This window comes from Schistocerca gregaria, chromosome 8, assembly GCF_023897955.1.
Source record: "Schistocerca gregaria isolate iqSchGreg1 chromosome 8, iqSchGreg1.2, whole genome shotgun sequence".
Classification (NCBI taxonomy): Eukaryota; Metazoa; Arthropoda; class Insecta; order Orthoptera; family Acrididae; genus Schistocerca; species Schistocerca gregaria.
The window spans coordinates 475,098,536-475,115,196 of NC_064927.1; the positions used below are offsets into that span (position 1 = coordinate 475,098,536).

General features: G+C 38.1%; 1 protein-coding gene across 1 annotated transcript in view; it reads left to right on the forward strand.

Moving 5' to 3' along the window:
• Nucleotides 1–16,661, forward strand: part of LOC126284407 (biogenesis of lysosome-related organelles complex 1 subunit 2) — a 45,841-nt gene that overhangs the window by 19,864 nt on the left and 9,316 nt on the right. Inside the window, exon 4 of the mRNA XM_049983319.1 lies at nt 3,082–3,214. Within this exon, the coding sequence (XP_049839276.1) occupies nt 3,082–3,214 (133 nt within the window). The remainder of the gene's footprint in view (nt 1–3,081; nt 3,215–16,661) is intronic.

The window sequence follows — 16,661 nt, forward strand, 5'->3', positions numbered from 1 at the left end:
TTGTAAGTACCAGGCTACAGGGGGCCCAGGAAAACAAGCAGCTTGTTACAGCAGTCAAAGAGGTTTGTGAGGGATACACAGCTCAGAAATGCGCTGTTTCGCTACAACCCTAATTTGAATATTGCATAAGAAAGCAATTCATCATAGGAGACAGAAGGTGTGGGGAAACTAGCTGCTGATTGTGGAAGCAGTTTCCCTGCTGAGATATTCCTCTTTTCATCCACAGATACAGAATAGTGGCATTGACACAGTTTTATTTTTAAATGTTGTAGTTCCAATGTAACACAACAGTCTTTCATTCCAGCAAGAAGATACATATTTTTGCCATGCCTGTGGCATATATTTTTTAGTGTTTCTCATTTTAGTGGCAGGAATTTTTTTAGTTTTAAATTTCTGGAAACTTTTCTTTTGTTTTAGTTGAGAATGACTTGTTTTGAAGTTTTCTCTTCTCAATGCTCCAGAATAAAGTTTATTGTACAGTTTTTTATTTTATTGAACAGTGGCTGACTCATCAATTTTTTGTTTTTAGTTGCATCTGCCATAGAAGTTTACTTACTATCATATTTTGTTTAGTCCCCCTTAAACATCCCAACAACCACCACCACTATCATATTTCTATAAAACTTTTTAATAAATTGTATTGGTAAATGGCTGAACAAAGTGTAACAAATGCTACAGTTTGTGAAAGAGAAACTCTGTGTGTTGTTCTTTTCCTCTTTAGATGGTGCCAGTAAGTTAGTTTAGAAAAGCAGACATGGGCACCACTGAAAACAACTGCAAACAAGGCAGAGAAAGCATTTTGTTTGTTCAAATTTGATAAGTGCCAATTGGTAGTGAGTGTGCAAAAAGCTTTCTGTGCCATGTTTCACAAAACACCACCAGTTTACAACAGCCTAGTGTATGTTGGGGCTGACTGGGCATGTCAGAACAGATAGTGAACCATGTGAGAGACATAATTATGCAAAATCCCATACCTACCTCTCCAGCTAGTGCAGAATTGAACATCCCTCAGACAACAGTGCAAAAAAATAGTTCATAAACAATTAAGAGTGAATCCATACAAATTATGGCTCCTGCAAGCTATATACGCCATGGTGACCAACTGCGTCATGTGCAGTTCTGCATTGATAAGCAGAACCATCTTGAAAACGATGACTTCGTAAGCAATTTAACATTCAGTGATCAAGCTATTTTTTATCTTTCAGGAAACGTTAGCCAACACCATAGGTATGTGGTGGACGAAGAATCTACACGCAACTGTTGAACATGTCCGGCAATCTGAGAAAGTTGAAGTGTTCTTTGCCGTGTCCAACAGTTCTTCTTTGCTGACACAAATGCTACAGTTCATGCCACAACTTAAAACTGATAGCAGGGATTTCATCTTTCAACAGGATTTTGTTCCTCCACATACCCATAATTATGTATGAAGATTACCAAAATGAGATGTTGCCACATCGCTGGATGGGTTGTGTTGTGCTACTTGAATGACTACCGTGGTCCCTGCACTTGATGCCTTACAGTTTTTTATTATCGAGTTACGTCAAGGATTGCATTTATGTTGCACCTCTGCCACAGAATCTTGGAGATTTGTGACACACATTGTTGCTGCTGTGCTTACTACCAATCTTGATATGCCGTGTTGGGTATGGACAGAATTGGACTGCTGAATAGAGGTGCTCTGTGTGACAGAAGGCGGGCACAGAAACTTCTGGTTTTTTCTTTTTTCTAGTTTCTTTATATTTCTCTGTGTGTCTCTCCTTTTCCACTACCTCTCTCCCCCCCCCCCCCCCCCCCCCACCCTCCCCTCCCACTTCTCCTCTGCATGCCGCCCAACCTGCAGTACTTCATTGTCCGGCATCCATACCTTACATCCCTTCCACTCTCCGCCACCTTCCTCCTCCTTTCCTCCACCCATTTGCCACTCACAACATACACTGGTGCCGCTGCTCACAGTGTGGTTTCAGTTGCCTGGGACTGCAGTTGTGTGTGTGTGTGTGTGTGTGTGTGTGTGTGTGTGTGTGTGTGTTTTGTCGACAAAGGCCACTGGCCGAAAGTTTTAAATATGAAAATCTTTTTGTTGTGTCTATCTGCGACTCAGCATCTCCACTATATGGTGAGTTGCATCTTTCCCTCTCATAATATTGTTACATTCCATCCTGGTTTTTCCATTGTTTGATTTAACATTGTGGTTTTGTGTTTTTATTTTTCCTGCAACTGTTTTGTAAGTTGACTGTATTTCTCCTTGTTACATTTTCTGTGTAATTTACATTTGGACATTATTTAAGTTGGCCCGCATCCAATAATCTCACATGCACAAAAGGATCAACAGAATATGGCAGTAAATAAATTAAAACTACAATTTAGATAAATTAGAAATACGGGATAGGTGAGTCATTAGGAAAATGTTAGGTCCATGGAGAACTGTTGAAGGTTGGAAATTACAAAGTAATGATGAAATTTATCAGAATGTAGAAAATGTACTAGAAATAATGAGAAAAGTAAGACTGTTTTTACCTTTTAGTGACATTATATTTAATGCATGACAGTAGAAACAACTGTCAGAGAAGTGTTTTGTGGGAAATTATTGAATATAGGAGGATTCTAAGGCAGGAGAGTGGAGAAAAATGGGTTTGAAATGGTCCAAAAACAATAAGGGAAAAATTTATTGAACAGATGACAATGCTGGAGAAAAGGAAAGAAATGACTACAGAATTGAAATTGGCCCTTCTTCTGTAGCTGTTCCAAACAAGAGGGGACTGGGGTGAGAGGGGAAGATAGTTCACTTGTGCGTGCCCCCCCCCCCCCCCCCCCCCCACACACACACACATAGATATATGGACATATGTGTGACAAAAAGATACCCTGTATTTAATAGTGAAGTTGCTATTATTTGCCATATGTTTTTTGAGGTGTAATTTACTGCTCAGAATTTCCTCTTTAGGTTTTTTGTTATGTATCACTGAGAAAAAAATATTGAATATTTCAAATATATTAAGAAAAGTGAAGTTGCAAGTAAATTAAACTTATATTTGTTAGGAAGCTTTCTAGAAATGTAATATATTTTGTTACCATTGTTTCCAGATAAGAGCCTGCAGCCATACCTTGAACAGATTGATCAAATAGAAGACAGTGTTACTAAACTGGAACAGGCTGCCTATAAGTTAGATGCCTACTCTAAGCGACTTGAAGCAAAGTTTAAAAATTTGGAAAAGAGGTATATATACACACAGTATGAATATTTGTCAGACTCTTTGCTCCTTCTTGTCACTTCCATATCACTAGCAAAGTTATTCTGATCTGGTAGCTTTTTTCAACAGCTATTTATTTTATCAATTAAGACTATATAGTTTATTCATCAGAAGCAATTTAAACCTATAGTATATTAAAAACATCTACAACCAACATGCAAGAAAAAGAAAATTACCATTAAACAATATTTTTGTCTTAGTATTTGAACTTGGTCACTTCAAGGGCATCTTTTTATGTTGCTGTGAGGAGGTTCTTTATTATGTATGAAGCAGTACTGGAACAACATTGCAGTATGTGGGCTGTGGTCTGATACTCTCCATTCTCTAGTGGTGTGAACTCTACATTGAAGCCCTACTTTTTGAGCTTGACGCTATCTCTTGTGATGATTGATTACAGTCTGTCAAGGGAACTTGAGGTCACCCAATGTTGCTTGTACTTGGAAGGAAGCTTGTGCATTGATATCAGATGCTAGTGAGTTTTCTGATCCATAGCAAGCCACTTTTGGTCTCTAGCTTGTTGCAAGTGCTTCTGATGATTTTTGGAAACTATTACTTTTTCTGAATTGTGACAGTGCTGGCTGATATCTGAATGAAGGACGGGTCTGAGTGTTTTAACTGTGGCCTTTTCTCTACTGGCTGCTATTTCCTGGTAGATTTCAGGTGGCACTACATAGGTAGTCAGTGCAGTTTCTCCAGTGGTGTAGTGACATAAAACAGAATGAGACAATGTCTTAGAAGGCGACATCCACAGCGTTCACATAGGGTGTAACTTGTGCTGAGCATATACAGGGTGTATGTATCAAAAAGAATCATCCAATTTGGCATGTCTGTATTTCTGGAACTAATACACATATACAATGAATTTTGGGTTTTGATGACTGGAAAACTTAAAAACTTTTTTTCCATACCATTTTCATAGTTGTTCAATATGCCTCCTTTGACATGCATGGCATATATCAATGCGGTATTCAAATTGTTCTCACACTGCAGTGAACATGTCTTGAGTTACAGTTTTTCACAGCTGCTGTTATGCGATTTCTCAGTTCATTCATTGTTTTTGATAACGGAGGCATATAAACACAGTCTTTTATAAGCCCCTCACAAGAAATAATCGCATACAGTCAGGTTCGATGACCTTGGAGGCCAGTAATGTAAGGCTGAATCATTTGGTCCAGTGTGAATGATCCATCATTCAGTAATTCTTTGATTTAAAAATTCCTGCACTTCCATATGCCAGTGTGGTGGTACCCCATACTGTTGGTAAGTGAAGTCTCACAAATCAGCCTCCAACTTTGGAAAAAGAAAGTTCTCAAGCATCGAGACATGTGCTCCCTGTAACAATGTTCTTGGCAAAGAAAAATGTACCATACACCTTCTCCCGTGAAGCTGCACAAAACACATCAAATTTTGGTGTGTCCCTCTCATCTTGTACAACTTCAAGTAGTTGTTTCATACCCCATATTCTCACATTATGACAGTTAAGCTTTCCATTTAAATGGAATGTTGCTTCATCACTAAATGGTAAGTGTGGAAGAAAACTTTCATCCTTCATCTTGCCAAGTACAAAATTACAGAACTCCAAATGTTGTTGTTTGTCACTTCACACAGCACTTACAGTACCTGAATTTTGTGTGGTTTCATGTGTAAACATCAATGCAACACATGCCAGACAGACATTAGGAGCATGTTGAGCTGGATGGCGAACAGATTTCTGTGGACTCCTTGTGAAACTGGTGGATGCGTTCAACGTATGTGTCGGACTCTTGGGGATGGTCCGGTGATTTGCCTTTACACAAACAACCTGTTTCTCAGAATTGTTCATGCTATAGTCTCCTGTGCTGTAGGAGGATCCACACCATACTTAGTACGAAAGTCACACTAAACTGTTATTACTGAACTGCACCGCGCAAAACTTAAAACGCAGAATGCTTTTTGTTATCCCAGCATCATTTTTATTAGAACTGAAGTGGGTATACACTGCTGCTGTCTAGTGGGAACCATGTAAAACTCGAGAGTTTGCTCTTTCCAACAGTACGTTGCTCACGCACATATCTCGAATAACATGATAGGTGTGTGTGTGTTTTTTTTTAAAATTGGATGATACTTTTTGATACACCTTGTATATTTGGCTGCAAAAGAATACCAAATGGGGACAGATGTCATCACATTCACTAGTTATGTCTTCTGGGCAGTATGTCAGTTATTGTGTGATGTTATTTCAAAGATTCAATTTTTGCTTCTTGAGCTGTGCCCGTTGTAAGTCAGTGTGTAGTCCAAAGTAACACCCAGTATTTAGGCATACTTCAGTATTCTGAGGGGTTTTAGAACTCTGAATGCTTCTCTTTTCTTTTGAAGGCAGAAATCACAGATATGTGTTTTAAATGGATTTGGTGTCAGGTGATTATTCCTGTAATGATCAGCATTCTTCTTGAATGCTTCAGAGAGCTACTGTTTGGCAAATGTAATGCCGTTTGATTGGTGATAAAGCAGTTGCAATTGTTTCATATGCCAGAGACTGCTTATTTGCATCAATGTTAAACACAGATACGATCCACATATCATAAGAGTACCAGTTTGTTGTGGTCGATACATACAATTTTGTGGCCAAGATATACACAAAGCCCATGCCTAATACAGTAGTACAAGTTTATATGCCAACTAGCTCTGCAGCTCATGAAGAAATTGAGGAAATGTGTGATGAGATAAAAGAAATTATTCTGGTAGTGAAGTAAGACGAAAATTTAATAGTCATGGGTGATTGGAATTCGTCAATAGGAAAAGGGAGAGAAGGAAACATAGAAGGTGAATATGGATTGGGGGGAAGAAATGAAAGAGGAAGCCATCTGGTAGAATTTTGCACAGAGCATAACTTAATCATAGCTAATACTTGGTTCAAGAATCATAAAAGAAGGTTGTATACACCGAAGAATCCTGGAGATACTAAAAGGTATCAGATAGATTATATAATGGTAAGACAGTTTTAGGAACCAGGTTTTAAATTGTAAGACATTTCCAGGGGCGGATGTGGACTCTGACCAAAATCTATTGGTTATGAACTGCAGATTAAAACTGAAGAAACTGCTAAAAGGTGGGAATTTAAGCAGATGGGACCTGGATAAACTGAAAGAACCAGAGGTTGTACAGAGTTTCAGGGAGAGCATAAGGGAACAATTGACAGGAATGGGGGGAAGAAATACAGTAAAAGAAGAGTGGGTAGCTCTGAGGGATGAAGTAGTGAAGGCAGCAGAAGATCAAGTAGGTAAAAAGATGAGGGCTAATAGAAATCCTTGGGTATCAGAGGAAATATTGAATTTAATTGATGAAAGGAGAAAATATAAAAATGCAGTAACTGAAGCAGGCAAAAAGGAATACAAACGTATCAAAAATGAGATCGACAGGAAGTGCAAAATGGCTAAGCAGGGATGGCTAGAGGACAAATGTAAGGGTGTAGAGGCTTATTTCATAGGGGTAGGATAGATACTGCCAACAGGAAAATTAAAGAGACCTTTGGAGAAAAGAGAGCCACTTGTATGAATATCAAGAGCTCAGATGGAAACCCAGTTCTAAGCAAAGAAGGGAAGGCGGAAAGGTGGAAGGAGTATATAGAGGGTCTATACAAGGGCGATGTACTTGAGTACTATATTATGGAAATGGAAGAGGATGTAGATGAAGACGAAATGGGAGATAAGATACTGTGTGAAGAGTTTGACAGAGCACTGAAAGACCTGAGTCGAAACAAGGCCCCGGGAGTAGACAACATTCCATTAGAACTACTGACAGCCTTGGGAGAGCCAGTCCTGACAGAACTCTACCATCTGGTGAGCAAAGTGTATGAGACAGGCGAAACACCCTCCGACTTCAAGAAGAATATAATAATTCCCATCCCAAAGAAAGCAGGTGTTGACAGATGTGAAAATTACCGAACTATCAGTTTAATAAGTCACAGCTGCAAAATACTAACGCGACTTCTTTACAGACGAATGGAAAAACTGGTACAAGCGGACCTTGGGGAAGATCAGTTTGGATTCCGCAGAGATGTTGGAACACATGAGGCAATACTAACCTTACGACTTATCTTAGAAGAAAGATTAAGAAAAGGCAAACCTACATTTCTAGCATTTGTAGATTTAGAGAAAGCTTTTGACAATGTTAACTGGAATACTCTCTTTCAAGTTCTGAAGGTAGCGGGGGTAAAATACAGGGAGTGAAAGGGTATTTACAATTTGTACAGAAACCAGATGGCAGTTACAAGAGTCGAGGGGCATGAAAGGGAATAAGCGATTGGGAAGGGAGTGAGACAGGATTGTAGCCTGTCCCCAATGTTATTCAATCTGTATATTGAGCAAGCAGTAAAGGAAACAAAAGAAAAATTCGGAGTAGGTATTAAAATCCACAGAGAAGAAATAAAAACTTTGAGATTCGCCGATGACATCATAATTCTGTCAGACAGCAAAGGACTTGCAATAGCAGTTGAACGGTTTGGACAGTGTCTTGAAAGGAGGATACAAGATGAAAATCAACAAAAGCAAAACGAGGATAATGGAATGTAGTCAGATTAAGTCGGGTGATGCCGAGGGAATTAGATTAGGAAATGAGACACTTAAAGTAGTAAAGGAGTTTTGCTATTTGGGGAGCAAATTAACTGATGATGGTCGAAGTAGAGAGAATATAAAATGTAGATTGGCAATGGCAAGGATAGCATTTCTGCAGAAGAGAAATTTGTCAACATCGAGTATATATTTAAGTGTCAGGAAGTCGTCTCTGAAAGTAATTGTATGGAGTGTAGCTATGTATGGATGTGAAACATGGATGATAAATAGTTTGGACAAGAATAGAATAGAAGCTTTCGAAATGTGGTGCTACAGAAGAATGCTGAAGATTAGATGGGTATATCACATAACTAATGAGGAGGTAGTGAATAGAATTGGGGGGAAGAGGAGTTTGAGGCACAACTTGACTAGAAGAAGGGACCGGTTGGTAGGACATGTTTTGATGCATCAAGGGATCACAAATTTAGCATTGGAGGGCAGCGTGGAGGGTAAAAATCGTAGAGGGAGACCAAGAGATGAATACACTAAGCAGATTCAGAAGGATGTAGGTTGCAGTAAGTACTGGGAGATGAAGAATCTTGCACAGGATAGAGTAGCATGGAGAGCTGCATCAAACCAGTCTCAGGACTGAAGACAGCAACAACAACATCATACAAATTTGCAAGTTTACTGCTGTTATTCCCAACTGTCACGGTAATCATAATATTAATATATGTACGTAAAATTAAAGTATCAATTTTTAAACATTAATTATCCAAGGAGGCCAATAAAACTTATGTAATTTGAAAGGTAATTTTCCATAGATGTGCACAAAGGAGGGGAAAATAAAAGGGGTCGCGTGTAAGTAGCCACTAACAGTGATAAAAGGAAGAAAATGCTTTCATACTCATAACTTTGATGATACCTTCTCTATCACCCATTAAAATCTCCAATATGTGAATATCGAAAACAGAAGTGCTACCAACTTCTGTCCTGCTTATTGATATTGTGGTATGGTAGAAATGACACACAAAAGTAACAGCGTGTCATGAAATTGCATTCCATGGATGTTCAGGTTTACTTGGTTCACATGCAGTAATACAGGAATTCCATGTGGCTACAATGCAACAACAGCTGGGTCAGAAATGTTGTCGACAGTGGAAATCAAAATATTATAGTTACATAGTCTGTAAATAATGTTGTATATTGGCATTGTCATTTCATTGTGTGTGTGTGTGTGTGTGTGTGTGTGTGTGTGTGTGTGTGTGTGTGTGTGTGTGTAAGAGTAACTTTGTGATTATTTTCCATTATTGTTAGAAAATCTGAAGTAAGTTTGTAAGTTTCTAATTTTTAATTTCGGCATTTCGAATAACTGTAACTTCAGACTTCCCTTGTTATATGGAAACTAGGTTATTTAAATCTATGTCTAGAAGGAAAATGCTAAGAGGTCGGAGTGAAAGATGAGGAACTAGAAAGACACCAGTCTTGCTTAGAGACAGTAATAGGAACTTGGCCATTCATAATGAAAATACATCTGTTGTATTCAATGATCAAAATATTAGTACATGAATACTGAAAACTGAAGTACCAATTTTTAAAATTAATTATACAATGAGGCCAATGAAACACATATAATTCAAAAGGTACCTTGCTGTAGAGGTGCACAAAAAAAAAAAAAATCGTATGGACATAGCCGTTAAGAGAGGAGAGAGGTAAAAGGGAGCTTATATACACACACGAGAAAAATTTTTCTCTGCTTCTCATGTTGCTACTAGCTTCTACCACATGTACTTTCCACAAGCTGTGGTAGAAATTACATAACAAAGAAACAACGTCTCGTGAAATTGCATTGTAGGGACATTCATGTTTAAGTGTAGCTGATGATTCATTTGCAGTTACACTCAGATAATGGGCAACTGCAGTGCCACAAGTGCTATTTTGTTGATGTTGTCAGCAGTGGAAAATGAAATTCAGTAATGAAGCCATTGAGAGCAAGAAGCAATATTTGTTAGCATTGTATTTTGAATGGCTATGGCTTTCCTTATAATACAGAAACTATATTTGTTATCGGCTATGCCTCAAAGGAGGACTCTAATGGATGCTACTGAAATATGAAGAGCTGGAGAGAGAATAAAGACAAAGTAATAGGAATAATGTGGATGTTGATAATGGTAATTTTGTCATTCTTTTGAGAGATAAATTAAATGTGCATTGAACATAATTCCAAATTCGAGACCTGTAATAACAGTTTGATGAAATAGCTGTTCAAATTTTTTAATGCAAGTCATTTCACATTTGAGGTTACTTTACTTCATGTTGTCATAAGAAAAAAGTTGATTTGCCTACATTAACACAAAATTTGTTTTTCAGCGCACTATACCAAGGACTCACTTCCAATGTGTGAACAATTAAAGAGAAATCAAAGAATTATTTTCTTATAGCTACAATGCAGCATCTGCTGTGGGTCAGTTCTGAGGCTAAAATTTGGGTCACAATTGTACGTGGACTGTATTACTTTAAGAGACAGGTTTTTTTTAATCACAGGTTGGGTCCACTAACTCACTCTTCTTAATTTTGACCACGGGCGATATAGTACAGCTTATTCTACGACTAATGGTTCACATGTTCTTTCCTGTCTTGACTTATGTTAAATAAGAAGACATCAGTCATTTACAGTTTTGTATTGTTTATTCACTTTAGTAACAGTAAGCTTATCCCTGATCATGATCACACTCTTTTTTTTTCCTTTTGTAACATCTTCAGCTCAGAACTGCATTTATACCCAATTCTTGAATATTTGTTGCATAATCCAATCTCTAGTCTCCCCCCCCCCCCCCCCCCCCCCCCTTTTGCAGTTTTGGCCCTTTGCAGCTCCCTTTAATGCTGAGGAAGTTATTCCCAGATGTTTTAACACATCCTATCCCTTCATCTAGTCAGTGTTTTCCGCATCTGCTGTTCTCCCTTATTCCGAGGAGGACCTCCCTCATTTCTTGTGTTACTTAAGTTGTCATCGTCGTCGTCAGCCAGTTCGATTACTTGGTGACATGGTGTCTTTGTCTTGGAGTACAACATAGGATCCCTGCAGGTTCTGCCATTTCTACCTATTTTGAGCTTCCTACTGCCAATTCAATCCAGCTGCCTTTCGTAAGTCTATGCCGTGCCTGTCCTGTGGTCTTCTCCTTGGTCTGTTTTAGTAAATTGTGCTCCAATCTAGCACTTGTTTTGACCACCTGCCATCTTTTCTTCCAGTGACATGACCAGCCCACTGTGATTTCAAAGTTTCCACTCTTTCCATTATCTCACTGATCTTTGTTGTCTGTTTGATATCAGCTACTTTCTTTCTGTCTTTTCTTTGTGTAGCTCAAAATTGATCTTTCCATTGCTTTTTGGATCACTGCTGGTTTTCAGACAGTTAATTCATTTAATGCCATGAGTCACAGCCATAAGCTATTGTTGGCAGTATACATTGGTCAAAAACTGTTTTTTTCAGCTCAGACAACATGTTAGACTTCAAAACTAAAACTGAGGAGTATGTTTCATAAGCTTGCCAGCTCAATTTAATATGTGAAATATTTCTGGTTTTAAGCCTCCTTTCATATTTACAAGTTGACCCAGATGGACATATTCTGTGACCCTTTGCAGAAGTGTACTACCAACAGATATATTCTCAGTGTCAATTCTTTATCACGATCTTGGTTTTATCATAGTTCATTTTTAGACCAACTTCAGAGCAGATAAACACGAGTTTGCAAACCAATATAAAGTTCTTCTGTACTATTTGCAAATAGAACAATATCAGCAACAAACCTCAGTTTATTTAATTTCTTTACCAGAATTAGCATCCCCTTTGTCATCCAATCCAACTTAGATATTGCTTTTTCTAGGAATGCTGAAAATACTTTTGCGATATAGAGTCACCTTATTTTATCTAATTAATGTTGACATTATAAACTCCGGAAGAGCCACATTTCTATTTATGTCCAATTACTTTATTTATTTCAATTAATATTTCTAACTCCACTGCTTCTTGTTTGTTTGTTCTCTCATTCACACACATGTCCATTTTGCCAGTCCGCAATAGACACTCTAAAATTAGGAGCATACTTTTCCATTATTATACCATATAAAACTGAAACCTGAAACAGCTAAATAATATAGACCTTCTCAAATACTGAAGTTGCACGTTAAAACAGAAACAACAAGGTAAATGGAGAAGACACCCAAATCTCATAAACTAATAATAAATGTAATAAATAAACTGTGTATATTATTAAAAGAAGTACAGAGTGCTTACAACGCTTTCATTTGTCAAGCCTTCCTACCTCATTTGCAGTCTGCTTCTTTGTCTTTCAGACTGAACAGAGAAACTGAATTAAAGAAGTAAGTAACACAGTAGTTGACTGAAATAATATCTTGCTCAAAGAGGAGATAATGATATAGTTTCATAAGTTACTGGAAGGTCAAAGAAAGTTATTCCATTGATGTCTTTGAAAGCCACTGTGTGTATGGCAAGTTAGTTACAGTGTTAGTGAAGCATAAGTTTCTCTGTTCCAAATCCATTTTGCTATGGAATCATAAATGTCTGTTCTGTCCATGATCCTGTGCCAGATAAGGACTTAAAAAAATTTCACTTCAAGGTGGTTCATTCATTCATGTGTATGTCATGTTACATAAATTACACCATTAAGGAAAGATTTCAGCAATGTGAAATGAGTCACACTCTACATTAAGAGGCAGGAGTCGCTTCTGTAAAGTTTACCAGAAAGTTATGACTAGTGATTATCTACTGATAATTATGGGATATACTTCTAGATTGCTTTACTAAGTATATTAGTAGAAAAACAGCTGCTTTGGGGAAAACAATTGTCCCTTCTCATATATTACTCAGCTGTTGTTTTGATGTAGTACTTCAGACAAAGCATTTATTTTACACTGAGCACTACCAACTACCTACATATGCTGCCAAAATCAATATCTAACAACGAAAATGATCAATTATTGATAAAATTATTTAATTGGATAGATAAAAAAAATCTACTCATCAAGGGACAGCAGTAAACACACACACACACACACACACACACACACACACACAACTGTTGTGATTGGCAAGATTTTGGAGCCAGTGGCTCCTTCAGGTAGAAGGGTTGAAGGGGAAGGAAGAAGGGTGAAGGCAAAAGAATGGAGAAGTCTAGGAAAAGGGGTAGATTTTGGGAAACTCATCCAGAACAGTGGGGCAGGGGAGACTTGCCGTACGGGATGAGAAGGAAAGACTGAATGTCGTGCTAATCACAGCAGTCTTTTGTGTGTGTGTGTGTGTGTGTGTGTGTGTGTGTGTGTGTGTGTGTGTGTGTTCTGCTGCCAAAATCAAGATTTGTTTAATATAAACATTTTACTTACGCAGCGTTTACTTTTCTGGGAAATTGTTTTTACTTTTAGTATTGTGTTTCTAAAGTGCAGAATTAATCCTAATTGCTTTTATTATTATTTTATTATTATAAACCACAAATACCATTAGGAAGCAGAGTGTATACATATATTTGCGTGAAAACAACCACCAATTTATTAAAAGTAGTCATTCCGCATGTATGTGGAATGACTGCTGTTCAAGAATTACGTTAAGGAAGTGGACCCAATCTGCATCAGAGTTCTGGAACCGCCAACTTGCTCAAGGAGAAAAAGGTCTTAATTGTCTCCAAGTGATGACTGTTGAGGACAGCTGCCTACCTGTTTTTGCTGGTCTGAGGGCCAGGTTGACTTCATTCAAGTTCAGATAAATGGTTGTGTTAATTGTCCTCTGGTTATCTGATTGTTGGCTCTGAGCACTATGGGACTTAACATCTATGGTCATCAGTCCCATCTGATTATTAATTTAATCTTTACTGTGGTAGTAATCACAGAATTTTCACCTGTTGAAAGTGATTTGCTATTTAATCTGACTTTATTAGTGTGTGACAATTTGGTAAGGATTTTTACAAAGGTGTCCTTAAAGCCTGAAGGCCTTCGGGCTGCTTCTTGAATAGTTTGTTTTCAGCTTGGCTTTGTAAATTGGTGTTTGTCATTTACCTTATAGTAACACTCCAATGAGGAGCCATTCAGAGATAATACCCTGCCAGTAATATATACTGTAACATCTTATTAGCATCAGATGAACAGGTTTTCCACTAAATCTTTAAAAAAATATATATAAATAAAAGAAGTTGTACTCATCAAAAATAAGTTGTTGTTGTTGTTGTTGTTGTTGTTGTCGTTGTTGTGGTCTTCAGTCCTGAGACTGGTTTGATGTAGCTCTTCATGCTACTCTATCCGGTGCAAGATTCATCATCTCCCAGTCCTTACTGCAACCTACATCCTTCTGAATCTGCTTAGTGTATTCATCTCTTGGTCTCCCTCTATGTTTTTACCCTCCACACTGCTTTCCAATGCTAAACTTGTGATCCCCCGATGTCTCAGAACATGTCCTACCCACCGATCTCTTCTTCTAGTCAAGTTGTGGCACAAACTCCTCTTCTCCCCAATTCTATTCAATACCTCCTCATTAGTTATGTGATCTACCCATCTATTCTTCAGCATTCTTCTGTAGCACCACATTTCGAAAGCTTCTATTCTCTTCTTGTCCAAACTATTTATTGTCCATGTTTCACTTCCATACATGGTTACACTCCATACAAATACTTTCAGAAAAGACTTCCTGACAATTAAATCTATACTCGATGTTAACAAATTTCTCTTCTTCAGAAACGCGTTTCTTGCCATTGCCAGTCTACATTTTTATATCCTCTCTACTTCGACCATCATCGGCTATTTTGCTCCCCAAATAGCAAAACTCCTTTACTACTTTAAGTGTCTCATTTCCTAATCTAATTCCCTCAGCATCACCTGATTTAATTACACTACATTCCATTATCCTCATTTTGCTTTTGTTGATGTTCATCTTATATCCTCCTTTCAAGACACTATCTATTCCGTTCAACTGCTCTTCCAAGTTCCTTGCGGTCTCCTTCACTGCTTGCTCAATATGCAGATTGAATAACATCGGGGAGAGGCTACAACCCTGTCTCACTCCCTTCCCAACCACCGCTTCCCTTTCATATCCCTCGATTCTTATAACTGCCATCTCGTTTCTGTACAAATTATAAATAGCCTCTCACTCCCTGTATTTTGCCCCTGCCACCTTCAGAATTTGAAAGGGAGTATTCCAGTCAACATTGTCAAAAGCTTTCTCTAAGTCTACAAGTGCTAGAAACATAGGTTTGCCATTCCTTAATCTATTTTCTACGATAAGTCGTAGGGTCAGTATTGCCTCAGGTGTTCCAACATTTCTACGGAATCCAAACTGATCTTCCATTCATCTGTAAAGAGTTGGCATTAGTATTTTGCAACCGTGACTTATTAAACCGATAGTTTGGTAATTTTCACATCTGTCAACACCTGCTTTCTTTGGGATGGGAATTATTACATTCTTCTTGAAGTCTGAGGGTCATCCTCTTCCATTTCCATAATATTGTCCTCAAGTACATTGACCTTGTTTAGAACCTCTATATACTCATTCCACCTTTGTGCTTTCCCTTCTTTGTTTAGAACTGGGTTTCCATCTGAGCTCTTGATATTCATACAAGTGGTTCTCTTTTCTCCAAAGGTGTCTTTAATTTTCCTGTAGGCAGTATCTATCTTACCCCTAGTGAGATAAGCCTCTACGTCCTTAAATTTGTCCTCTAGCCATCCCTGCTTAACCATTTTGCTCTTCCTGTCGATCTCATTTTTGAGACGTTTGTATTCCTTTTTGCCTGCTTCATTTACTGCATTTTTATATTTTTTACCATTTTTTTTACTCCTAGTATCTCAGGCGCTACAGCGCATCAAAAAATACCAATTTTTCAGATTTTGAGCAAAGAATAGCTGGTGACAATTTCCACGATGTAAAGTTCCGTAGAAAAGATAAAGTTGTGACTCTCCTTTCTGCGTTCAATTCTGTAAAAGCTGGAAGCACTAAAATTACTCCTGTTGATCCTTTAACTCTTTTCCAAAGGATTTGTGTAATGAAACAAAGTGAAGAGGAGTTAAAAGCCATTCTGAAATACGATTGCTCCTTACCCAATGTCCCTATTCTCAGGAAAAGGCATGCGAAAAGGAAGAAAATCTTCATTCTGCAATGCCTTCGTTCCAGTGGAAGATGTGAAGTCAGGTGAATCGAGTAAATTTTTTGTCATTGATGGAGGGTACCTTATCCACAAAGTGACTTGGACTCGAAATGTTTGCTTCAAGTCAATAGCCCAAAGCTATGTTTCTTACCTGCAACATCATTTTGGATCTCAATTTGCTATTGTATTTGATGGGTATCCATGTTTGGGAGACAAATGTAGCGCAAAGAGTGCTGAGAGGATTCGTAGGTCCAAACAACATTCTTCGGTTGACGTGGTTGAATCAGAGATGGTGAACCAAGTGCCTCAGGACAAGTTCTTGTACAACGAACGAAACAAGATGCGTTTGATCACACTTCTTAACATGGAATTTCTGGAGTGTAGCATTGAAGTGCACCAGGCACAAGATGATGCTGTAATTGTAACACATGCCATTTCAAGAACCAAAGATTTTGGAAGTGTTGTCATTGTAGGAGAAGTTATTGACCTGCTTGTGCTCATGACCGGTTTGGGGCAAGGCATTGGAAACTTATTTTTCTTAAAGCCAGGAAGAGGAAATGCAGAAGACAAGTGGTTTTCCACAGCATCTTACAAGTTTGACAGTAAATATATTCTGCCCACTCACACCTTTAGCGGATGTGATACAACATCTGCTTTTTTTTTGTCAAGGAAAAATTAAGTGCTGCAATATTGTTGCGAAAAATGAATACCTAACCTCAGCACTTTGCACGTTCAATAAACCA